Source organism: Pteropus medius, unplaced genomic scaffold (assembly GCF_902729225.1).
Source record: "Pteropus medius unplaced genomic scaffold, Ma_sr-lr_union100, whole genome shotgun sequence".
Classification (NCBI taxonomy): domain Eukaryota; kingdom Metazoa; phylum Chordata; class Mammalia; order Chiroptera; family Pteropodidae; genus Pteropus; species Pteropus medius.
In genome coordinates, this window is record NW_024349796.1 from 7062425 (window position 1) to 7089043 (window position 26619).

The window sequence follows — 26619 nt, forward strand, 5'->3', positions numbered from 1 at the left end:
ATCACAATTTATACACAAAGGCTCACCAAATAACTTTCAACAAATTGATTCCTTTAAAAATATAAAAAGATTTTAATAAAATATATTTTATGGAATGAATAATAGGCCCTGGGGTCAAAGCCTGCACTATCCAGGGAAATCGTTGACTGAGACCTTCTAAGACGATTAGCCAGCTCGCTCTCCTCCATTCTGATACTGTCGGACATGAAAATAAAATGGCCAGAGTCATTCAGCGTTGCTATCAGCAGATGTTGTCTTTCTCCTTACACTTGCCTAAAGGCCTCTGTTTTAAACTCAGAAATAAAACTGAAACTTTTGGAAGTAACCTCAAAAAGATGCAATTAACACCGTGGCAGGTACTCTCACCTGCTGACATTACGGCGACCACACTCATGAAGGCAGATTTCCCCATTAGAACAGCCATCATTTCCACAGACACCTGTCTGGTCTATATCAAGGAACTTAGTTGGGATTTCCAGAACTCCCAGCACGAAAACAGATGACTTCTTGAAAATAGCCTGCTTAACCCAACATCAGCATAATAAGAATTAATTTCCTGGGATTAAGTGAACTGATTTAAATGTGGTTAATGTTCTATTTTGAGTAGGTATATGAGAAAATGTCCTTTTCTTTCTGCTTTACCTCTCTCCATCAGTTTAACTGGACATACTTGTATAAACTGGAATAAAACATTCTTTAAGTGGTATGTTATTCCAACATCCATCCTTAGAATTCGGGGGAGGGGGGGAAACTATGAAAATTCTTAGTATATATTTTGAACTAGGAAACTGAAAGAAAAACTTTAAAATAGTGGTTCTTTAGCATATACTAACAAATTTTATCTGCAAACTACCCAAGACAATGGTAACAATGGTTCAATATTATTCAGAATGCTTTTACTAAGTTCCTTTACTTTTCATGGTCATGTAGTTACTTACTTTGGCTCAATTAAAAAAAAAAAAATCCATCCTCTTTCCTATAAGATTAAATTGGATAAAAATTTGCCAAGTAAGCAAGACACAAACCATTAGATATGCCATTCTACTGCTGGGACCATGGACTGTGCTTCATAGGTTAAAGGGAAAGGCCTACAAACAACAATGTGGTGGTAAGTGTTTAATGACCAGCTCGTCAAAGGAAAAAGCAGCACTGCTTTGTAGGCATTGCCAATTTCTGCGGTGTAAATATGCCTGCCATGGCCAATTTCAACATGACATCCCTGAACATGGAGTTAGAAAGAGACACGCAACAACACACCATTATAGAGTATGTCCGCCACAAAGATACAACAGATGCAAATAACCTCAAGGGTATGCATAACAATAAAATGTCATACAATGATTAGGAAGTTATGGGTTTTGAGTATTTATTACCACTGATCCAAATATAATTTATGTAATTATAAGTTATAAAGTTTAATTTCTAGTAATGGCTGTGTTTAACAAGCAGCTTACAAAATTCCTGCAAATTTAACAATCAGCTTTTGTTGGCCAGTATGAGCCAGTTCCAGAATACCAGTCCCAGAAAACTGTCTTGGAATCCATTCTATGAGTTACAGAATATCAACTTTACAGGTAATAAAGAATTTCCTAGCAAGTCAGGAAATTAGCAAACTTGAGGGTCTCAGAGAGAGGATACTGCAGGCAAACCTCAGCAAATTGGATGGTCCTTGTTCCTTATCTCAGTAGATGAGCTAACAAGGCAATAAAATAATTCTAATACATAAGAGTAAATTACAACCGCAGAGGACTTACAAGTTAACTCTTAAATCAGAACTGCTCCAGTTTTATTAATACGTAACAAAAATGTCATTATTATTGACATCTCTTATAAACTATGTAAATAAAACCAGTTAAATAACACGCAGCATCAAATGAGTTATACTGAATCAGAAAATCTCAAGACAATTTATGAAATCAAATCTGCATGTTAGATTGGGGCTTGACAACAAGGAGAGAGATTGTGAAAACACAACTACACCCTCCTGAGCTGCCACTGAGGGATGCACAACCCATCTGAACAGTGGCAGGGGAGGGGAGTCCGCTTTGCACCCAGAAACAAAAAAAATAAACAAACAACCCACAAAATCCAGGATAATGCTGTTTAATTCTAGTCCCCAAAATATGAAAAACTTGAACCTTCCCTATAGATTACTGACTCCTTAACAAAAATATCTTTATCCCTGATTTTTGCAATGTTGACGTCTGAAGATATGTTTCAACTTTTGTAAATATTAAAAGCATGCAAGAAAATTACTGTTTTTCTTCATAAACAGACTGATAGTAAACTCAGATATTTGGTAAATCTTTTCCTTTAAATACCTGTTGCATTTTTTACTTGATGAGCCTATCTTTCTAAAGTCTGGACCCCATTGCAAACCTATTTATAAGTAAAGTTTTTTTCTTTACTAAATTTTTTTCTCTGAGTCTTTGATAGTAATTTGCTTATTTGTCCCTATATTTTTGGTCGTACATACCTATCTACTTGCTGCTCCTAGTCATGGCCATGTGGCTCCTGTTAGACCAACCGTCTCACAGATAACAACTATAAACTCTGGGCAAAATATGAAACTAACTAGCTGAAGACATTGGAGAGCAAGCAAGAACAGGTAGATACTGGTAGGGAGTCAACATCTGGTTGAAGGAAAAAGCGCTGGGTGAATTTTCCATTTTTTATGGCTTTCATCCTGAGGGAAGGCCTCAAATTGCACTATGCAAGGCAGCTAAAAGTCAGAAAGGAAACTCAAAGTCCTACTGGCTTGAAGAATCAGAGGACAGAATCTTAGGAAAACGCAGCTGCGGGAAAGCAAAGGGGGAAGTCCTAAAACACAGAGAGCCCAACTGTGTGTATAAATTCTGCCCAAATCTCTGGCTGATGCCAGAACCACACATGTGTGAGGCAGACTTCAAGCAATCCAGCTAAAACTAAAAGAACTGAACAGAAATTTGAGCTATCAGTCACGGCAGAGAAAACAAAGTTTATATTTTTAATTCAGCCAAGTTAACTGCCTACTAGTAAAAAAAAAAAAAGTAAAAATACTCTTCAGAAAAACATAGCAGAATTGAAAATCTCTACAACATATTATTCATATTGTCAAGGATACAGTTCAAACTTACTTAACGTTCAAAGAAACAGGACGATATTACCTGTACTCAAGAAAAAAAATCAAATCAATGAAGATCAACCCTAAAATAATTAACATATTAGAATTAGCCGACAGGGTTATAAAACAATTATTATAACTAGTTCGATGACATAAAGGAAAATATATGTGTAATGAATGAAAAAATAGAAGGGATCAGCAAGTAATCAGAAACTATAAAAAAGAAATAAATGGAAATTCTAGAACTCAAAAACATATATTTGAAATGTTAAAAAAAAAAGATCACTGGATGGACTTAACAGAATGAAGATGACAGAAGAGTGAAGTTGAAGACAGATTAATAGATTAATTATCTAATCCGAAGAGCGGAGGGAAAAACGATTAAAAAATTAACAGAGCTTCAGGAACCTATGGGACATTATCAAAAGATTTAACATATGTGCAATTGGAATCCCGGAAGAAGAGAAATAAAATGAAGCAGACAATATATTTGTGGTAATAATGGCCAAACATTTCTCAAAATTGCTCTATCTAGATTGCAGGCTCAACGATAGCAAGGAATTCTGAGTTATAACTCTCTTTAGTAGTCCACGTAGCAACTAACGAAGTTAGGCTGCATAGTGGGTTCTTGAATAATACCTATTTATACATTCGGCATCCAAAATAATTATTTACTGAGTGCCTACTGTGTGTAAAGCACAATGAAAGGTGCTAGAGACATAAAGATGCTTTAGTTACATCCACTGTGCTTCATGAAAGAAAAAGAGTTTGAAAAAGATAAGAGAAGCCCCATTGTTTCTTTTTGAGGAAGGAAAGGGTTTCCAATGGCCTCTGTCACTCTTTGCAAGGCAATTCATCACGATTTGACTTTACTTGCTTATAATGATCCCTGCTTAAAGGAGAATGTAACATCGTGAGTCCAGAGCGAGAGGGGATCTCACGTCAGCAGGCCATGATTACAGGCGCATCTTTTCAGAGCTCCTACAGACAGTCCTTATACTCTCCCCTTTGTTCATGTACGACCAAAGTAGGAGCCTCGTCTACACAATTGTCACTATTTTTGCTTGAAATTGCCTTTAGCTTTTAGAGAGAACTTACATCTTCTAGACACCTACAGATGATTAATCCTGACATATTTTGATACTTCAGTAAAATATGGGGGAAAACAGCTGAGAAAGACCATTTCTCCACGTTGGGACAGATAGAGATGTGCATATCTCTCCAGAAGCTGGAGAACATAAGATCAAAAGGCGTGTGTGTGTGTGTGCGTGTGTAAGAGATACAGTGAGGCAGCGTCAGAAAGACAGAAACACAGAGACATAGAGAAACACAGAGACAGACAAGAGACAGAGACAGAGAGAGACCCCTAACATCCCTTTCTCTGAGTGAAACCTTAAAGCACTTGGCTCAGTCTGTATTACAAACTACCCACTGACAGTGATTCTGAGGACCAGCCTGTCCACAAATAAACTCAGCAAAACACACCAACAGAGAGGCACTGGTCTGATATGCTCATTTCAAGTATTACTATGAACCTAAGGACACAATTTTAAGGCACAAAGCCCTAAACTAGATGCCTGTAATCGTAAACTTAGTTAAATCTCTTTGAAATGAGCTGCTGGAAATGTCTCGTTTCTGTTAAGAAACAGAATTCCCCCATAAAGATATAAGCAGAAATTAGATTTTAGAATGTTTGTAGGAGCCTCTGAGTCCGGGAAGTGGCAGTTATGAGTTTGGTTATGAATCTGTCACGGGCTCTTCACGTGACTTTAGTCAGTACTTTAGCCTCTCTGGTGCCTATTTAGCCAGTCAACTGTGGATAATACTCTTTGCTATCCATTTCACAGCAGCGCTGCATCTGTCATCATCGTAATAGCTGTCATTTATTGAGTTACTACTATGCATCAGGCACTGTGATAAGCACTCTAGTTGGATTATGTCTGAAGGTGCATGTTATTCAATTTACAGATGATGATACTGAATCTCAGAGAAGTTTAGCAACTTTGAAAAAGTCTCACCAGGATTCTATCGGATGCCTCTCACTACATTATGCTAGTTTGCTTTCATTCATTAACCATAGTTGATATATAAAAAACACTCTAGGTTACAGGCTGAATGTAAGGACTATGCATAAAACACAAGTGACAGACTATTTGAGATGCTTGGAATATCCTCTGGAAATCACGAGAGATTCTTAGTTTTCATGTTGCATGCATCCCAACCTGGATAGTAAACCAAGAGTCCTACACATACGGCCCCACAAGACAAAAAAGGTTATGCATCCCCTAACACATGATTTCTGATGTAACTTCAAAATAAGTCTCTAACATTTGCAAATCAGAAACATTAGGAAAATGCAGTTTCACAAGTTGATTACTGTTGATGGGTACACGGGGGTTCGCTGTACAGGTCTCCATATTTTTTCAGGCTTAAAATTTTCCATAATTAAAGTTTTAAAAGAAAGTGGGAAAAAGAAAGAAAAATAAAAATGGCAGTCTGCCTGGGATGGGAAAAAAAAGAAAAAAAGAAGAAATTCTTATACAATAAATGAATTATGAAGAAGCTCCTTTCCCCTGTTGGCCAGTAGTTGTAGGATTTCGAGAGGAGAAAACTCAGGGAAGAAAGAAAAAGATCTTCCTGTTAAAACCTGAGAGTTTTAACTCTCACGGATTTACAAAAAGTAAGGGATTCTGAATGACCAAGAAAAGCCAGGATCGTGGAAGAAACACCAGACAGGCCCAGTATGGAGGAGCCGAGCGGGACGAGGTGAGGAGCTCATGAACAAAGGGCAGGGCTGCAACAGACCACTGTTTCTAATGAACTTAACTGCAGCCCAGAACAAGGGTAAACAATATCAACAGAATATATTCAAATATATATATATCAAAAAAATATCTATACTGGTGCCTCGGTGAGTCAGTCTGTTTAAGTACTTATCGGCGCATCCACACAGTTTCTTAATTGGCCCTAGTTAATGATGTTGTTTATTGTCTTTGGCATGAAACAGTCAACTGTAGCTGTTACAGTTGTTCTTTCATTCAATTATGACTTGTAAACCAGTAATTCTCAATCCTTTTCAAGTTAAGACACTTTATCATTGCTTATTTGAAATTTGTTCCTTTTTTTCCCCCTAATGGAAAAAAGACTTTATGACATATTTACTTTTTTAAAAAAATTAAGCAAAAATAAAAGTTCTGGTAATTGTTTTAAAAGTCTTTTTAAAAAATATATTAATAGGAATACAAAAAGACCCAGCATTCAACACAATGATCACGAGTTGGAAGTAGGACAAGGGAAGTAGGTGTACCTTGTGTGTGGACATTTTTCTATAGAGAATTTGTTATGATTATCCTTCCTCAGCATAATGGGGAGTAAAAGTCATATGGCTATAAAAACATCTTCTGTATAATGGATCGGAAATAAGTCTATATCACACATATTATTTAACATATACAACGGATATTTATGTAACAATATACCATAAGATCCAGCCATTCTATTCCTCAATATGTGCCCAAAATAATAATACACAAATGTTCATAGGGACTTTAGCCAAAAACCAAAAATGGTCCAAACAGCTATCCACAAGTAAATGGATAAACAAATTGTGGTATATCTATATAATGAAATATTATCTAGCAAAAAAAAAAAAAAAGAACTGATACATCCAACAAGAGTAATCTCAAAATAAACTTTTATGCTGAGCGAAAGCAGACAAAAAAAGTATATATTATATGATCCCATTTCTGTAAAATTTTAGAAAATGCAAAATGCAAACTAACCCACAGTGACAGAAATCAGTTCAGTGGTCACCAAGGAAGGGGTAATAGATTACAGAGGGGCCTGAGGAAACTTTTGGGGGTGATGGATATGTTCAATTTACTGATTGTGATGATAGCTTTATGGGTGTCAACATAGGGCAAAACTTATCAAATTATCCACTGTAAACATGTGTAGTTTATTATACGTCAATTATATCTTAATAAAGTTTTTTTGTTGTTGTTTTAAAGATGAAGAACGATGAGTCACAGGACTGCCAGGCGTGCAGGGTTGCTTTGCACATGCTTTTTCTGAGCTCAGGACCAGGGCTTTTCACCATCTCCCAATGTGCATTTTACAAAGGCAACCTGAGCAGCCTGGCCCTCCTCCTGCATCCCCGTGCCCCTCCTCACTCCTACCTCCATATTTAAACCAAAGTCAAAGACATTAACACATGCGCATGAAACTCCAGTTCCACCCTACCCCCACCCTAAGACTTAAAATGCAATAATTCTAAGAAGAAAGCACAAACAGATCTATTTTATTATGTGCACAGAGTCCTATCAGAAGGAATGCCCACCAGAGCCGTGTTATTTCTGTTCTTTATTAAGAGCCGTTTGCCCCTATGCCACTGTAACGATGAGATCAGGAAAACACCTTAAAACTGCTGACAGTCACCGTATCGGTTATAATTAGGTTTGGCCGTATGTAACAGAAAACTCAGTCATTTACACACACGGGTTGATTTTCTCCATTTATTGAAGGCCGAGAGTGAGCGGTCAGGAACTGTTGTGGCAGCTCTGCAGAGTCATCAGGGCCTCAGCCATCTTCCGTCTCAAGCAAGTGGCTCCCGTCCTCAAGGTCACCTGATAGATCCGCTGAAGATCTCCGACCTGAGCAGTGGGAGTGAGGAAGGGGGACGGCAAAGGAAGGCACCTCGACTGTCGTGGAAGGTAAAAGCGGGGCTACCCAGAGGAGGGACAGGTGGGTCGGCGGGCGGTCAGGTGCCTGGCCATTTGCAATCAAAAAAGATGGTGGACACTGGAACCAATCCCGAGAGAGCACGCGTGCTGTCCTGTACCCTCAAGGGCGCTCCCTAAAAGAGTTGACCACTGGGGCTGAAACGTGTCCTCGGGTATGAGGACCTCGACTTGAGTGTGGCGCTCACATCTGCTTTCCCTGAAGAGCTGCTGTGAAGAGCTGCACGCCTGTGTTCTGGTCCCACCCTGCGGGGACGCACTGCAGATGCAGACAGGACCTCCCCTCCCCGTGGACCAAACCGGTACCGGGAGTCTCTGCAGAGTCCCTGCCCTTAAATGCCTTCCACCCTCCTCTGAGGCCACCCAGCCACCCAGCGTTTCTGGGCTCCTGGTGGCGAGTGGGTGAATGAGTCAAGCAAGAGTGTTTGCTATCCCTGAGCACATACTGAGGAGCGTTTACGCTTAACGAAATCATAAAAGTAGGTATGTTATCGTCAGGGGCAGTGGTGGGAAGGCCGTGGGAGGTCTGCTCAATAGTGGGAAGAAATGCATCAGACAGTAAGAGGCATAGTGAAGGCAGTCAAAATGTGGTCACCCTGAGTGGCCACGCCATGCCTGCTGAAACTGAGCTGTTGGTACCCTCGCACCTGTGGGACATAAGAAACCTGAACCAGTAGTTGGCTCTCTAACTGGCGACCCTCCGCTGAGCAGGACTTTGGGAAGTGGGCAGCCCGCCCGACAGGAGTGTGGCCGCCTTCACTACTGGGACCACCGAGGGAGTCGGGAATTTTCCCCTGGCTTCAGTGGCTCACTCTCCAAGGCCAGCTTCTACTCAGCTGCTGGGCTCCTTGGCCACGGTCAGTGAACAAGACCAAAGTGAGTCTAGTGTGCTCCACGCCTCAAAACACAGACACGCTAGAAGTCCCTGGACACAAAACCAGGAGGTGGCATGAACCCAGGAGAGAAAGAGCCTAGACTTCTGGGCCTCCTGCCCAAGTGGGGTACTTCAGCTGCAATTATTAAAGTAATACATGCTTTTTGTTAAAATAGATTTCAGAGAAAACTAAAGTAAAATAAGTCCCCTTAACCCTTACACCTAGCTGCACTCCGTAAAAATCACAACATACAGTTTCTGGTATATCTTTATAGAAATCGTCTATCCAAGTGTATTCCGTTGAATGCATTTGCAAGAATTTTACTTATAAATAATTCACTTAATAATAACTAATGTACAAAGCACGTCTTATTTATATTGAAATTGGAAGTGTAAAAATTAAAGCAACTAAAAATGATGAAAGTAGACGCTCAATTCTCCCAGAGTGCAGTTTTAGGAATGACCACCAGGTGTCAGAGTTATCAATAGTATTCCCCAGATTACCACTGGAAAGTTACAAGAAGAGAAAAAGTGCCTGGCTAGAAATGAGATGGCGAGATGCCTCCCTAAACAGGAGTATTTGGACCTTTGGCCCAAAATTTTGTCTACTTAGAGTTGGGGGCAGGGAGTGAAGGGAGCTGCAGAAAAAAATATATATTAAATTCACCGACCAGAGAGTCCCATTCAGCTGGGAAACCTTTGATCTTTAGTGAAGCTCTGTTAAGTGCTGATAAATGTCACGTGGGAAATGTAAAAACAGCCAGCAGTCAGTCCTCCCATAGATGCGAGGCTACTTTTGGAAGCCAGGGCCATCTCTCCTCTCCTCGGTCAGGAGACCAGAAGGAGGGGTGAACACAAGTGGAGGTCACACACAGAAGAGGGGTCAGCTATGGCCGCCCTCCTTTCTAAAAGGAACATCCAGTCGCGTATGAGGAGCCCCTCCTAACTAACCCTTAGCTTCACAGTCTCCTGTTCACTTCCAGTCTGCGGGCCTCACATACATTTCCTTTGCCAGGACCGACCTGGCTGTTGATTAGAGCTGCTGACCTAGAAAACATTCCCCTCCATGCTTGAGGCAGGGGGCGGAGCGTCTGACAGCAGGACTTTCCGGCCGTGGCCCGGGGGTGAGGGGGGTAGGGGGGTAGTGTCGCGGCTCCTCCCCCAGGGGCCAAGCGTGGGCGGCCTTGCCAGCACCACCCACCCGGCTTTCCTGCGGAGGCCTCCAGGAGCCGCCCATGGCCAGCCTCGTCCCGCGTCCTGGCAGAAAGGGGGATGTTGAAGCAGTTACAACACAGGCTTACTTGTGCAAGGAGAGGACAATGACCTTGGCTCCAGATGAGCAAACCTCATCCGTGGGAGACCACAGCTGAAGAGTGTCAAAAAGAAAGGAGAATCCTTGCCATAAGGCCCAGTTGGCACTTGTCTAGGCTGTTCCTGGGCCACATCCCATTTCTGGCTGTGGGTCCAGGGAAGAATCCAGACCCACTACACACTGGGGCTTGTCGTGGGTGGAACTTTACTATGTATGTACCCCATGCTACGCCTATGGAAGCGGGTAGGAGGCGGCGGAAGGAGACGGGGAAAGTAAGAAGAGTTCTACATTTCATGATCAGTGTTACTGATACGTAAATACTACTCAAACCTCACCATTTCCACGAATTCTGACAGGCGGATTAAGGTGACCTTTTTATGTGATGTGAATGACCTCATGTGCTAAACTGGTACATCCTACATAGGCCACATGAAGCAACAGTAATTATATAAGTCATATATACCTTAAATGCTATATACATAATTTAAAATGATACGCCTGTGGTGCCATACACAAAATAAAAATGCCAGTTATTATTAAACATAGGTAGTATTCATATTCAAATATGACCACTTATTATGTTTGATGCTTTAAACACAATATACAAGCCAAATGCTCCATTTAAAAATAAAAAGGTATAAAACAATGTTTATATTGGCATCTACATTAATTTACCATGACTGGCATAATAACTGTTGCTTTGATGTGGCCAACATTGGTATGGTGATTGAGGTTTTTTTCTGCCCATTATTCTATGACATACGATACAAGAGGTATGGAACAGAGAATCTAAAATAATGTGACCACGCTACCCCCTCATCGTTTCAAAGGGCACGCTCTCCCAGAGGAGAGTCAGACTGAGCCTCGGGTAAGGGCCATGGTGCTCCGCCCTACCCTAATGAGGAGCCTCCCCTCTGGGCACTGAAGTCACTGTTTGGTGACTCCAGTAACGCCTTGAACTCACTAGGTTCCAAACAAGTCAATGAACCTCTCGAATCTGTCGAGAAGTCCTGCTGTCCATCACGTTCTACTTTATTAGGCCGCTCAGATGACAAGGGTTTCCCAAGCCCACGACAGACTACAAGTCACAGTGTATCTTGAGATCCCCAGGCTTCTAAGGATTCCCAGAAAAGGAGTGAATGATGGGGTCACGGGTAGGGAAGGAAAAGGACTCAGCCCCCACACCCTAAACCTAATACCTGCTTGCCTCCCGCCCCCTCCGGTCCAATCACGTTTGGGTAGGTGAGTCAGAGAGCAGGTGGGCCGTTCGTTCTGTTGCGTTTTGCCCTGTGTCTGGCTTTCTAACAACGACTCCTCCCTCCACTTAATCCTTCTCCTACAGACTCCACCTTCAAGCCCTGCACTGAGCCTGACTCGGAACCTCGTCTCTTGACGGGTACCCACGGCTGTTTCCCTTCTATAAAGCAAGTGAGGAAATCATTGATGGGGACACACAAAAGTAGATGACTTCCTGAATCTGACGTGAGTTTGGTCACACGGGAAGGCCAAGCTAAAAGCTCAGAAGTCACTGACCATAATTATCCCTCCCATAAAGGTGGCCTTCCTTACCTGTAGCCAAGCAGCTCCTGAGGCTGTGACAAATAGCTGTGCCTGTCGAAACTCCAGAGGAGACATTCCTCACCAGGTCTCCCAGCCCGAGCTGCAGCGGACTGGCACCGTGAAAGCCAACAGCCTAAACCAACAGAAGCAAGAGAGAACTGGTTCTCCTGCTCTAGATGGTTCCTGACACTTCAATTATGTTCAACACAATGTAGCTGAATTGTTTTTAACCTTTACAGAGCCTCCTGGCTTTGCCAAAGAAATATTGGTTGGTAGAGTTAGAATATTAGCAATAATAGTTGGATAGCTAGAAATGGGGACCAGAGAAACATTCACAAGTGGAAATGAGCCCATAAACGGCATTAGTCACAGTATTGGGTAGATAAGGAAGCAAGAGTGTGGTAGGGCTTGGGCGCTGCTTACTTGTTATTTATGGCTCAGAATAATATAATGCATTCCCCTTGAGCAGTTTCACGGTTAGTTCAGCAAATGGCAGAGAATCCTCAGTTCTGACTTCGCCAGGAGCTCTGCTGCCATGATTTCCAGGTCGTGGTGGAACAGTTCAAGATAATCCTGCCTGGAGTCAACACAAAGAGTCCTCAATGGACAACTTAACTTAGTGTCTCAACAAAGGGATCTCGCTTTTAGTAGCTCTGCTATGGGGTGAGGGGAGAGAAGGGTCTCATTTCCTCTTTGTTCCACTTTTCTTCTCGGCTCCGTGCTAAGAAAATCTCCTGTCAAAACTTGTCAATGCAGCCTCATGGTGAAAAGACATACCCAATTCTTCTGATTTACGGTTATTAGAGTTTTGCACAAGAGTCGCAATTTCCAATGTGTTACAGATGCCAAATAGATGTGTTTTCCAACACAGTTCATCTCAAACTCTATTCTCTTAGCTCTGAAACACTTTTTAAAAATATCCATTCTTCTTGAAATGTAGCCCACTTTTAATAGAGACATGGGCATGAGAAATAACTCACTTTCCTTTTAATTAGACCATTAGAAATACAACAGTACAAGTTGGACCACAAATGGCGAGGTGACAGTCAACCTCAATGCTTGGGAGTCAATAGGGAGTAGTGGAGACTGTGGTAAACTAGAAAGCGCATAACCTGTGCAAAAGTAGAAGCCACTGTGAATGCGAACAGTTAGTCTTGCAGAACTGTGGACTCAAGTCTTTCTGGAGGAACCAGAAATCCAGATCCTTATGTATAGTTTCTCAATTTTTATATATGGACCATTAGCTTTAAAAAAAAAAAAGTTTTCAATTTGCCACCTTGCCACCTCCTTTAAATGACTGAAGGCAGTATGACTAAGAATAGAAGCAGTAACCTGGAAGTCAGGAATCCAAGATTGTTAGACCTGGCTCTGATACACACCCACTTTGTCTCTGCACAGGACACCTAACCACCCTGGACCTCAGTTACCCTGTCTGAAAAGTTGGGACGTCCAAAATTCCTTTGAAGCCTAAATTATTATACCATAAAGTTAAACACGTTTTCTAGATGGTCAAGGATAACCAGAAACATTAAAAGGAAAGAAAAAGCACAAAAAAAATAGATTATTGTGCCATAGCAGGGTCTATTATGCTGTCTAGACATGGCTTTGGTGTGGCCAAGTCACTTGGTTGATACAACCTCAAGAATGTGAAGACTTTTATCAGGCCAGATCTATTCTGATAGCCACTCGCCCGCTGGAAAAAATAAAATACATGTATCTCTAGTATATCTTGACTGTGGCAGGGCTGAGGAAACATTTCAGTTGGAAAACAAAGCTGACCGGCAGGCTGCCCTGAGCCACGATTCTTGCTTTGCGAGTTCACGCCCAGCCTACCTGCAATGAGATTTGTAGCTGCCACATCATGGCCTTCTGCGTGAGCCAAATGTACTCAGAACAGCTCTGGTTACATAACCCCCAGCCGTGGCCCATGTGTGCACATGGGCACACAGCTCGCCCAGCTCAGGAGCACACAGCATCTCAGATACCGCACATCCTCCCCAAGCCCCGGCCCCCCCCCACCACCACCACCAGGGGGCACAGGAAAGGAATGGAAAACACTAAGCTGCAAAATAATGAAGGATGGGTATATTAAGGGCTTTTTCTCCCACCGTAAAGGTTAAAAATAGGCACGTTTCAGAGCAAATAAAAGTGTTCACATTCTTGTGGTTATATTAACTGTGTGGCTTGGGTGAAGTGAAGGTCCAAAGAACAGAAAGTCAAGTGAGTTATAACTGGGCAGCTTCTTCACACAGGCCATCTTGACACAGAGAGTTTGGCTCCAAGCGCAGTGGGGAGGGGAGTTCGGCACCTACATTCCTAAGTGCTTTTGTGCATCAGTTGTGAACAAGTCTTTTTTATTTTGCCATTAAGCTGCCAGTAAGAATCTAGCATGTTTTAAAGAATGAAGTACCTTTGACTCCAAAGCCAGCTATGATCTAGCTCTTCAGTTCTCTCTCTCAGAGGCATTTTCTTCGCTGTGCCCTGGCTTTAGGTAACCATGTTTATTTTAAATCCGCTCTTTCTTACCCTAAGGCCTTTGTAATCTCTCCCTTCTGCCTGGAATGCTCTTTACCCTGGCCTTGGCAAGGGTAGTTCATTCAGATCTCAGCCTCTAGAGTACCCGTCAGGAATGCCCTCTCTGGCCATCCAATAAAAGTACTTACTCACACATTCTGTGTCACATGACCCGTCTTTAATTCTCTGCCTAGCACTTCACACCACCTGAAATATTTCCTGTTTATTTCTTTCTTTATTACCTGTCTTCTCTCACTAATATATCAGCTCTGTAGAAATAAGGATTTTGTTTTGTTCACTGCATATTTCCAGCAGCTAAAACAATGCCTTGCATCTAGCAAATGCTCAATAAATATTAGTTGAAGGAACAGATGGATGGTTGGATGGATGGAAGAATCCATCCAGCAAATGTCTGTGAAGTACATATGGTGCCCTGGGAAAGCAAAAAGGAATAAGATCCTCCTTCAAGACCTCCGGAGCCCTCCAAGGAAGACAGACATTTTTATGGTACAGTATGGTCGGAAACACGCTTACAGAAGTGTACCAAGCCTTCCACCCAAGAAGAGGATGAGGACATTCTCTAAGGCAGGTTAAGAGTTGGCCAAGAGGGCAAAGGAGAGAAGAGGGGTGGCAGGGAAGGCACCTGACTCGGAGACATCACAACAAGGCACCAAGTCTGAGAGCAGACCATGGGCCCAGGAGCCCCAGGAGGTTCCTGGGGTTGGTGCCACAGGTGAAGGAATGAGATGGGGACTCGAAAGAGGCATGGCCGGTTCCTAAGGAGTCTCATAGACCAGTCTCCAGACATTAGATTTTAGTCCTTTAAGTGATAGGAGCCATTGAGATTGTTTTCAGTAGGAAAGTGATATGATGGCTTTATGTGGATTATAAAGATGATTTTGGTGGCAGTGAAGGCAACTGATTAAACAACAAAGCATTCAGGAGACTGAAATGTCAAGGATCCCAACTATTAGTGGCAATGGAGAAAGAAAAGAGGAGACAGATCTGAAAGCTATGAAAAAGGTAGAGTCAATAGAGCTTGCTGACACACAAAATGTGGGAGGGGACAGAAATGATGGGGTTAAAGAAAATCCCCAGTTGTGGCTTGTGCTATCAAAATGTTTTGTCTTTTTCTTCTGTGTATTATCAAAATTAATGGATCTCATGCTTGAGGCCTGAGAAGCCCTAAATTCATTGTTTGTGATATGGATGAATCTGAGTTTGCTTGCTTACATGAGGTCATGGATACTTGCCCAAGTGGCTATCTACGGTCCTAGCACAAATGTTTATCCACTTAATAAGCAAATTTGCATAGGAGTCCCTCTGACGTGTGTGCATCAAATCTACAATGTTGATGATTTCCCTGTCCGTGAAAATACACGTTATTATTTCAATGCACAGCCATTTTCGGAGGCACACACTGATCCATCACCACAGAAGCATGACTATTGGTCTAAATATAGATGTGCCTGTCACCGCGGAGAAAGAACAGACCAGAAGTCATGATTCTATTTACTCCAAGGAAATTTTAAGGTGATAAAATTGAAAAACCAATCAATGTAATGTTTCTTTACTTTGTAAATCTGATTGAAAGATCAAATTATGATTACCTGAGCTATGTGTCACTTCTCTTGACCTTAACTACTAATTTAGCCCTCGGCCCCTTCTAATGCAGCCTCCACCTGGACCCCAAGATATTTCTCAGTCCTCAAGGGATCTCACAGGTATTGAAAAGCAAGTATACAGTTGGCTATCTGGCCAGCCACCCTACGGGGATCCCCAGTTTATCCCTTTTCTCACACTCTAGCCCCCACTTGCTGTTGCCACATAAGAGACTATATAATGTTAAGAGCAAGGGCTCTGGTGCCTGCCAGCTTGGGTGTGAATCCTGGCGCTACCTTTTGTAAACTGTTGGGGCAAGTATCTAGCCTCTCTGTGCCTTAGTTTCCACCCTTTAAAATAAGAATATTATTTAATCCACCTCATGGGGTAGTTGTGATGATTAAGTGTAAAGTACTTAGGATAGTAACCAGCACATAGCAAGCACTCGATAAATGCAGGCTATGATTCCTACCACCACTGCCCTTGCTGGCACTGGGAGAGCCGCTGGCAGTTCAAACGGAGAGTTTAAATCTGGTCCTTTAAAAGAATGAAAGACCAGCTATAGTGTTAAATTATTTGTAAGTTAAAAGCAAGTATAAACTATAAAAACATGCTAAATTCAATACCAAAGAATAGTTCTGATATAAACTTTTACTGTATCTTTGAAGATGAAGTATCTTTCCATAGTCTTCACATTACGACAGGGAGAAGAATATGAAATTTTAACCATGATACCATTTAGCATCAAAAACACCCAATACATAGGAATAAGTCAAATAAAAGATGTGCAAGACCTACTTAGAAAATCAAGACACATTACCAAGAAAAAATTTAAGACCACCTATGTAAATGGAGAAATATGCCATATTCCTAGACACAAAGATCCGATATTATAAAGCTATTTGTTCTCCCCAAATAGAGCTACAAATTTTATTCAAGCCTAGTCAAAATGTTTTGCCCAGTCAGTACTTTTTTGTAGAAACTGACAAGATGATTCTATTCTTTTTTCTATGAAATACAAAGGGCTAAGAATAGCCAAGACAATCTTGAAGAAGAAAAACGGAGTTGAAAGATTTACACGCCAGATGGCGAAACTTAAAAACTGACAGCAACTAAGTCAGTATAGCATTAATACAAACTTTTGTCAATTGAAGCACAAAGATACACAAACAGACCAATAGAACAAAGAAAGTTTAGAAACAGACCCCCGTGTGTACAGTCCTCAAATTTACGATAATGAAACCACTGCAGGACAGAGGGGAAAGGATGGTCTTTTCAGAATGGTGCTGGATCACCTGGATATCCGCACGGAAAAACAAATGACCCTTATCTGTAACACGCCAGTCACAAAATTAAGTTCTAGAGGGAGTGTAGGCAAAACACTGGAACTTCCAGAGGATAACTGAGGAAAAAATCTTCATGCCCTCAAGGAGAGGGAATGACTTCTAAAGTAGGACACGAGAAGCACAAACCATAAAGGGAACAATTGATGAACTGGGTTTCATTAAGAACTTCTGCTCACCAAGATACCATTAAGAGAGTGAAAGCAAACCACATTGTGGGAAAAGAAATTTGCAATCCATATATCCAACACAGGACTGGTATCCAGAATATATAAAGAATTCCACAAATTGGTAAGAAAAAAGAAACATAATTTTAAAAAGGGGAGGAGCAAAACACTTGCAAAGGCACTTCATAAAAAAAGAATTTCCAAATACCCCCAAAAATGTATTTTAAAAGGGATCGACATTATTAGTCATCAGAGAAATGCAAAGTAAAACTACAATAAGGTACTACAGGGATCCAGGTCACGCCCTATTTCATGACATGGGTGGTGGTTTCACAGGAAAAAATTCACTGACTTGTACACTTAAGGATTTGTGCATTCTTCTCTATATATCATACTTTAATAAAAATGTTTCCTAAAAAAGAGAGAGACTTTAGAAACATATCGACTAAATGCGATGTGTGGACCTTGTCTGGATCTTGCTTCACACAAGCCAACTGTTAAAAAGATTTTGTGAGACAGTTGGGAGAATTTGAACACTGACTGCATATTTCATGATAATTAAAGGATTGTCAGTTTTTTAGGTATCGTGATGATATTATGGCAATGTTTTCAAAAAGAGCTCTTACCTTTTAGGGATACATATTAAAGTGTAAATACATATATTATAAATAAAATAATATCTTGGATTTGCTTCACAATAATCGGAAGTGAGAGGACGGAGAAAACAAGACTAGATGAGCTGCTGGCTCACTGCAGCCGCATGGCGGGCACGTGGGAATCACCGTACTGTCCCTGCGCCGTTGAGTACGTTTAAAACCCTGCATAATAAAACCTTTTTAAAGCTAGAGCGAAACCTAAGTTTTATGTTTTTTAGCTGTTTATGACTCCTCTCTTCTACCCCTCCTAACAACGGAAACCATAACACTGAAGGCTTAGGCTCCACGTCCCTTGAGAAGTCATCTTGGCCATTCCTCCATTATCGAGCCCAGTATCTGAAACAAGGGCAACCCACACCACATCTGCACACTGATCAGCACAGGAGACGAAGTGTGCCTCCTCTCAGAGCAGTTAAAAAAGAAACATGTCCTAGGGACCTGGATGTGGCAGAGCAATCATTTACCCATATTCTCTGGGGTATATGCCAATGTGAGGACGCTAAGCAGCTTGGCTGCCTCTAGTAGACTCCTAATGGAAGCTCCTAGAGCCCCCCTGAACTGACCCTTCCTGTCTTATCCCCGGATATTAAACTTATACTATCTAGCATCATCTTAGCTATCTGTGGCTTCCCTTGCCAGGTGACCTGGCTGGAGCTGCTACTGGTATGAATGTCAAGTATGAATTCCTATATAAATTAAGTCTGCCTTTTTCTTATTCCAGGACCCTAGGCTAATATGGGCTTACACAGTTTAGAAACCCTCATTAATCAGATATAAGTGGTTGCAAAACAACCTGGCCAGGGCCTCCCGACTTACTATGTCTCCCACAAAGGCTTCCAGGTTTGAGCTTTCCTAGTTCACAGGGAAAGAAAATTCATTCATTCCTTCTGGCTCTCATTCACCATTTCAAGACATAACTTGTAATCTCCAGGTTACATCTAGCTCAGTGTTATCTCTTTAAGGCAAAATGCTGCATTTCAGCAAGGATTTCTTGGAGAAAAGGACTATATCTTTGATAAGGAGCTTTCAGGCACTCCCTGTGGTAGCCTCTAGAGGAAGAAAAACTTTTTACTGTCCTGCATGGACTCACTTATCCACTACTAATTAGGCTGATGAAGCAATGAGGGCTTCAAAAGTGAGGGCCCAAGATTTCACATACACACAAAAAAAGACAAAGTTCAAAAACAATGCCTGGTGAGGGTTCGTTCATAGTATTACTTTATTGTTACGAAAGCCCCGTCATGGACATGCGCCACCGCCAGAAAGAAAAGGTAAGAATGGAAAGAGTGGATGCTTGGAAACGAAAGGAAAAGAACAGTGTTGTTGAAACTCTGTGGCTAAACCTCCCAACACATCTATGTCTATCTATTTCCTTAATATTTGTCAATAATTTGGGGATAGAGACAAAGATATGCTGAGATAAGGGGTCAGAGGTATAGTGGGAAAGCAGACATCCTTATATTTCAGAAATATATAGAGGAAGGCTGCTCTTAGGTGTGAAGATACAAACCCCGTTAGTAGTAAAGGAACCGGCAAATCTCTAAAACTGTCAGTCCTGATTTAGCCAAGCTCGGCTCCGCAAGCCACAGAAGGAAGCTAAGAGCCACTGTTTGCTCTTTTGCTGTGAATGACTGGCACTTGGCTCATGCAACCAACTTTGTTTTTAATTTAGGCTATTATAATGTTTCACATTTGCATACACATTTAGTATTATTTAGTAAAGAGCATAATTTTAAAATGAAAATAATGAACTGAAAAAACCCAAGAATCCTCTCAACAGTTTTTTAAACTTTTTGAATAGTTACCTACTACAGTCTTGCAAATTTTTCAAAGTCTAGCCATTAGACCATTTCTTCTACATAGGCTATGTATACATATTCAGAAAACATTTTCTCATAACGATTTGAATTTGTCAAGAATCACAGTTGTGTTTTACCATTGTTACTTATGATTTATCACAATGCCGGGAGGATGAATGGCATATATGACACTGAGAATAAGGAAGACTGCCCAAAGGGCCTGTTATCTGCTATGCAGGGACTCCAGGGGCTATTAATTATTTATCTACTTTTCAAAGTTAATAAATAGAAATGTCTTTTGCCCTTTATTCCCCAGATGAATTTAACCAAATGAGATGGGGTGTTTATATGCAGTTAGCTGTCTGAGGACACAGGAGGTGCAAGTAATGGAAAGCAGGAGATTTTTTAAAAACAAATATATTTTAATGTCAATTAATTATTCACATCACTGTTTTATCTGGTATGTTTCTTATTATGATTAAATTCTCATGAATATTTCGATGATTTTTGAGTGTACTCAAACGTGAGTGCTTTAAAAACGTAAGATTTATTCATACAAAAAAAGCAAAATTCAAATAACATGTCGACACTTAAAATATATATAGTTAGAAAATGCAAACACTGAGGAAGAGTATCACATATACTACACTTGATCTTAGCCAAAAGGCCAAGGAGTGATGGAGAAAAGTATCAAATAGGAAAAATAAGAACCTCCCTCTTCACCACTGCGGTCCTTCTGCCCAAAAGTAGATCACTCTGTATGCGTTTTTGTCCTACCAGAGAAAAATGTATGCATATCTATCGATTTATTTACCAAATATTATGCACGCTGTTTTGTTACGTGCATTTTCCACTTAATAGCACATCTTGATACTACTCCGTATCAGCACACGGTGGTGACCACATTCTGTTTGCTCTTACACACAGTGCTTCGATGAATATCTTTGTGCACATAGCTGAGGGTTACATTTATTTACTTTTTCAGTGTGACCTACCATCAAAGTCAGTGCAGCAAGTACAAGCTACTCCGAGCAGTCTATCCCAGCTGTGTGATGAGAAAAAGAACAATCTAGTTTCCTTGGTTTATTTCAGTTCCTTCAGAATATTTCCTGAGACACTGTGATTTATGCCAAATGGGTCCCAGGAACAGCATGGGATGGCTACTGAGAAAAGGACCGTTTTCAGGTGAGAGGAGGCGAATATCTCTACCTGTTCACTTCTGAGCGTAGAGGCTCCTGTGGCAACACAGGAGTCCTGCCTGCACTTCGATCCACCTGGTGAACACTCCTACCCCGCTTATAGGAGTGTACTGAATGCTCATGGCATGAAAGGAATGTTTGCAGAAGAGGGGAAATAAGCAACCACTGGAGAGACATGCATGGAACAGCAGGTGAAACTGCCCTTCACCCTATTACACAGGTATTGGTAACTCCCCGCTCATGGAAGACCAATATGAAGCACAATGTTCAGAGCTGTCTGCCTAGAGAGACACAGGAACACAGTTCAGTGACAGAGTTGGGGTCAAAAAATGACTACGGAGTCCACAGCTCAGAAATAATAATAAAAAAACTGTCTCATATCCTTGCACTTAGTTGCCTCAAATCCTTTTTGAAATGATGGAGGATTTAAATTACATTTTGAAATCTTTCAACATAGTATTTTTCAAATATTTGTTATCTCATCTGACTCACATATCAATTCTATGAGGCAGGTAGGTCGGTGTCATTATCCCCACTTAAAAGATGAAATGACTGTGGGCAGCAAAGTTAAATGATCTGCCCAAGGTCAACAGGCTAAGTAACCTGACTTCCAGAACTGTATTCTTTCCTGAATTCTCCCAAGCCCACCTTGCCAGTTTTAGAACCCCAAAGAAAAGCTAAGAATGAAGCTAGAAGTGTAAACATCAATCTCTCTCTCCCTAGGGATACCTGGGATCCTGAAAACTACCTCTTCCTAACAGAAATTTAATAAATTGAATAATGTTGCTGTTGCTAAGTACCAGGTCGAAATACCACACTTGAACCTTGACAGAAGTTTTACAAACACTTCTGTGAAAATTTGGTTTTAAGTTTTATTATAAACACCCATACTGTCTTAGTTTTTTTTAATCTAGTAGCTCCTAAATTTTACAATTAAGACACTGTCTTGAACAGTACTAATGATTTGTCATTTAGATATCTAACACCTACGTCTTGAGTTGCCTTTTTGTCAGTCAGGACTGTCTAAATGAGTATCTTTCAAACTTTTTTGAGAATGGCCAAAGGAAGAAATATATTTCACATTGTAAAGCATAAATATGTATCTGTCACTGACACAAAACTTTCACAATAATTACTTGGTGATTTACTTGGAGATTATCTGTTTTTTCATCTTTTCGCATTGTTTTTTGAAATAATAATTATAGACCAGTACATTGATTTCGTGACTCACAAATGGGTCACGACTCACAATCTGAAAAATACTGGTTTAGATGAACAATACACAGATCCTGCCTCAGAGAAGTATACACTAGCTGGGTGCCTCATATGTACACCATTCACAGACATCTTACCGTTGGAAAATCCTTAGAGGTCAATTCGTTCAACTATCTGCACTGTAATTGATTTTCCAACATCCCTGATAGAGGGCAACATACCTGAAAGCATTTGCTTGACTGTCTCTAGGACAAGAAATTACATCTCACTGGGAACCTAGCACAGGCTCGGTCATAGAAAAGACCTGTTAAAATAGTACAGACCCAAAACTAAATGAATTGAATGCCTGAATATACAGTCCATTTCCTTTTCCTAAAAGACAACTTCGACCTTTATTCCTAAATCCAACTCAGTCTTTTCCAGGAGGAGGGTAAAAATGGGGAAAGGAAATCAGCTGGGCCAAGGGGTCTAGAGGTTCCTCTCTGATGACTTAAAGAAGGAGTCTTAGCAAGTTGAACGTTAACAATACTCACCATGAGGGCTAGGAGGCTGGAAGTCAGGAAAGGCTCCCCTGACGATGTCCCAAATGAGCCGAGTCTTGAGAGACTAACTGGAATCAGAAGGGTGGAGAGAAGGTGGGAGGGTGTGATCAAAGTGCATATGAACTTCATAAATTCAGTTTTAGTAAGACCAATCTTAAGTCACATAAAAAATAGAAAAACTGGGCTATACACAGAGAGTTTAGACAGCAATCAGGTCCATTTTCTTTCACCTTTCATCCTTTTACTTCTGTTAACGAAGTGTAAGTCTTATACGTAGCTACCCCTAAGTGATTGTTTCCTTGATGAAAATCATACACTTTACTCAGAAGTTGTCCCCAATGTTGCTATAGGCCTAATAAGTTATTATAAATGATTCTGCCAAAATTAAATTTTATATAAACAATAAGCATAATTTTAATAAGGTTGTATAAAATTAATATACAAAAAAAGACCTCTGAAGGTGTTGACTATCTAGTAATTCAGGCTCTGTGGGATACAGTGACAGTGCCCTATGAATCTTAGCTAGAACTCAGGTCTGTCTCAGGTGAATAAAAACATTGAATGAGTCACCTTGCAATTACACCACCACTTGGAAGCATACTTAAGAGATGAGAACTACAAAGCTAACTCTCTGGAAGATCCTGGATTGGTCTTCTCTCCCTTCCTCCAGTCTGAGGGTCCACAGAGCTCAAATTCTTTACTAATTTCTCATAAGCATCGTTTTTATTATTTTTTCTTAATTTAAAAAGGACTGTCTCCCAGGGCCTCAGTTACTCTGAGTTAGTAATATTTTAAATTTCAGGGATGTAAGAAGCATTAGTTGAGTCTATGTTTTCTACACAGAAAAACTACTTCAGAGAAAGATTTTTTTCATTTCTGAGAAAATGTGTGTACATATCAGGTGCTCCCAAACACATACACATGACCAATTATTTGGGGTAATGTTGACCAATCACCATGATCAAGATTCAGCCCAGCTCCCCATGTGCATAAATGGGTACGTCATTGTGACTCAGAAGCCTCACATTTCACCTAAAAATTGTAAGGCTGGACCTCGAGCGGAGTCTAAATTTTCATTAGGATGCATGTTTTGGAGGCAACTGCTTGATCTAAACCGGGCAGTGACTCAACAGTCAGCTGGAAGGGAGAAGGAAGTACTGGGCGAATGCTAAAAGAGGGGGACCCCCCTCAGCAAAGTCCCTCCCCTCCTCCCCGGTGTTTTCTTGTTTTTGTTTCAGGGACTTCTGGTCCCCATCAGATGTTGCTCTTATCCGTCATTTCGCCTTCCCGGGGTGGAGCACAGATTCTCGTTTGTTCATCATGTCGAAGCTCCCGCGATGGCCCCGGGGCCGACACCGTGTGCGGCACCTGGCTGTGGAAATTCGAGTTTTTCCACAGCCAACCGAGGAGGCTGAGTCCTGGTTACCACGAAGCCGGGGGACAGGGCCTACCCCCACCCAGCGCCTCGAAGTTCTGGTCGCAGAACCTCGCCGCCGGCTCGACCCCCACCTCCAGCCTGGGTGGAGGTCGCGCCGTCCCTCCGCACGTCGGACATTTCTAGGTCACATGGGTGTCCACACACACACACACACACACACACACACTCGCGCACGCGAACGCGGCCATCCTGTGCACGCCTGGCCTCAGAGGGCGGTGACAAACTTACTCCTGGCGAGGCGGCCCGGCCGGGGCGCCGGGGAGAGGCCGGGCCCGGGCTCCGGGTCGGGTCGGGGCGGGTCGGGGTCAAGGTGGGTCCCCGCCGGCCCGCGGGCCTCCCGCCCCTCACGGCCCGGCCGCCCCCGGCGCACGTGCCGGGTGACAGGCCCCCTATAGGTTCCATACCTGCCACCGGAAGTGAGTGAGGAGGGCAGTATAGGCATTTCCTGTGACGCGAGCGCCTGGACTCCATTAGGCAGCAGCTGGGGGAAGAATCAACACACCAGGGAGCGGAGCGGAGCGGACCGAGGACAGAGGCGGCAGCTGCCTCCGCTGCCGCCCGCCGCCGCCGCCGCCACCGCCGGGGCTCAGCCCAGCGGCGGGCCCCGCGCCCCCGCAGCCGCCCCGCCGCGACCCCCGGGCCGCGCTCCCGAGGCGCTGCCTCCGGGAGAAGGGCGGATCCTTCTCCCCTCATCACTCCTCTCCCTCCGCCCCCCCTCCTCACCCCGCCCCGGCCCCTCACCCCAGCCCCGCCCCGGCCCCCGCCTCGCCCCCCCGGCTTCCCACCACGGCCTCTCTCGGCGAGGAAACTCTGGCCTCCGCTTCCTCCTCCTCCGACTCGGACACCGGCGGAGCCTCCCCGCCCCCGCGGAAGAAACCCCGAGCCTCGGCGGCGGAGGGAGCAGGAGAGCCCGGGGCTTCGGCGGGCCGCGCAGGCCTCTCCCCTCCGTCCTCGTCGCCCTCCTCCTCCTCCGTGGTGGTGGTGCTGGGACTCCCCCCGGCTGCTGCCCCTCCCGCCGCCGCTGCCGCCCCCCACCGAAGTAGCGGCCACAGCCTGGTCAGCGGCAGCATCATGCAGGCCAACGGGGCAGGAGGAGGAGGAGGCGGCGGCGGCGGGGGCGGCGGGGGCCAGGGACAGACCCAGGAACTCGCCTGCCTGTCGGCGCAGAACGGGGAGTCGTCCCCCTCGTCGTCGTCCGCGGGGGACCTGGCCCACGCCAATGGGCTCCTGCCTTCCGCCCCCTCCGCCGCCAGCAACAATAGCAACAGCCTGAATGTCAATAACGGGGTCCCCGGCGGGGCCGCCGCCTCTGCCACCGTCGCAGCTGCCTCCGCCACCACCGCCGCCTCCTCTTCCTTGGCCACCCCAGAACTGGGCAGCAGCCTCAAGAAGAAGAAGCGGCTCTCCCAGTCGGATGAGGACGTCATTAGGCTAATAGGACAGCACTTGAATGGCTTAGGGCTCAAGTAAGTGTCCTTTACAGGCAGCTGGTGTGGACGGACCGAGGGACGGGGGCTGCAGCGGGGAGGGGGCTGCAAAGAGCAACGAGAGAATGACTGCTGGGCACGCAGTGCCCAGGACAGAGGACGCAGTTCGAACTGGCCTAACCGGGAGGAGGAGCTGACCGAAAGGGAAATAAGGGAAAATCAGTCAGTCTGACAAATCGTGAGATGAGACCGGCGGTTTGGGGGGTTGGGGAGTGGAAAGTAAAAGATCTCCCCCTCCCCACACACCTTCAGAGCTTAATTGTCTGTCAATAAAGACAGATGCTGGAGTGTGTCTCTGTATGTGCTGGGGGAGGGGTGGATTAGAGCTGGTGGAAATAATGAACCTTGGAGGATTTGTTTTTCAAGTATATCTCAGAGGCATCTTTGTGGGACACCTCCCCACCCCCAGCCATGACAGACAACTCAGGCAAACTACCAATCAGGGAAGACAATCACCTACAAGTGTTTATGGGAACTAAGGGGCTGGGATCATTTGGAAGGAGATGTTTGAACAAATCTGATGGGAATAATGAAGGAAGATACCATGTCGATGCCATTTAAAGGCCCTTATGTATATACAAGAGGCCTACTACTAACTCGGTTGAAATCCCGGTTTAATACCGAGATGATTGCCTCTAAAAAAGGGACATCTGATCTGGTGAATCATTTATTTTCCAATACAGTTTAGATGGCCTTGTGTACCTAAAATAGGGTGAAGTAGAACACGACCTTGGCCCCAAACCACCGTTTTGTGTACACACAAAGAAAAACTAGGGAGGTAGAAGGTGGGTTTGAAGGGAGTGCCATGGAGTCCGATGGAGAAGCAGAACCAGGATCAGACTAAGGGGAAAAACATGGAACAGTCCGTTTGTCTAGCTTCACAGCATAGATTAAAAATAAGCTCTTAGGCTAGCCAATGTGTAGTTTTGGATTTACAGACTTGTCCTGGGGAGGGGGCAGGGGAGAGCACTTTTTTTTTTAAGTGGCATAAGTATTTTGATTCTCAGGCAAATGATTGCACTATTTAACTGAAAAATAAATGGGACTGAATAAGAAAGAGCATTGAAAC

General features: G+C 43.1%; 2 protein-coding genes across 5 annotated transcripts in view; one reads left to right on the forward strand and one right to left on the reverse strand.

Moving 5' to 3' along the window:
• CNIH3 (cornichon family AMPA receptor auxiliary protein 3) overlaps positions 1-24688 on the reverse strand; it is a 167076-nt gene extending 142388 nt beyond the window's left edge. Inside the window, exons 1-3 of one of the 2 annotated variants that reach the window (XM_039883306.1) lie at positions 24292-24456; positions 22617-22693; positions 11598-11721 (exon numbers count right to left, since the gene is read on the reverse strand). In XM_039883306.1, coding sequence (XP_039739240.1) covers positions 11598-11721; positions 22617-22619 — 127 coding nt within the window. In that variant the 5' untranslated portion in view covers positions 22620-22693; positions 24292-24456. The other variant, XM_039883308.1, reaches the window with a different exon arrangement.
• A 126-nt stretch (positions 24689-24814) lies between these two features.
• Positions 24815-26619, forward strand: part of WDR26 (WD repeat domain 26) — a 39943-nt gene continuing 38138 nt past the window's right edge. The window contains exon 1 of one of the 3 annotated variants that reach the window (XM_039883317.1): positions 24815-25529. In XM_039883317.1, the coding sequence (XP_039739251.1) occupies positions 25135-25529 (395 nt within the window). In that variant the 5' untranslated portion in view covers positions 24815-25134. The remainder of the gene's footprint in view (positions 25530-26619) is intronic. The other 2 variants (XM_039883316.1, XM_039883315.1) reach the window with 2 other exon arrangements.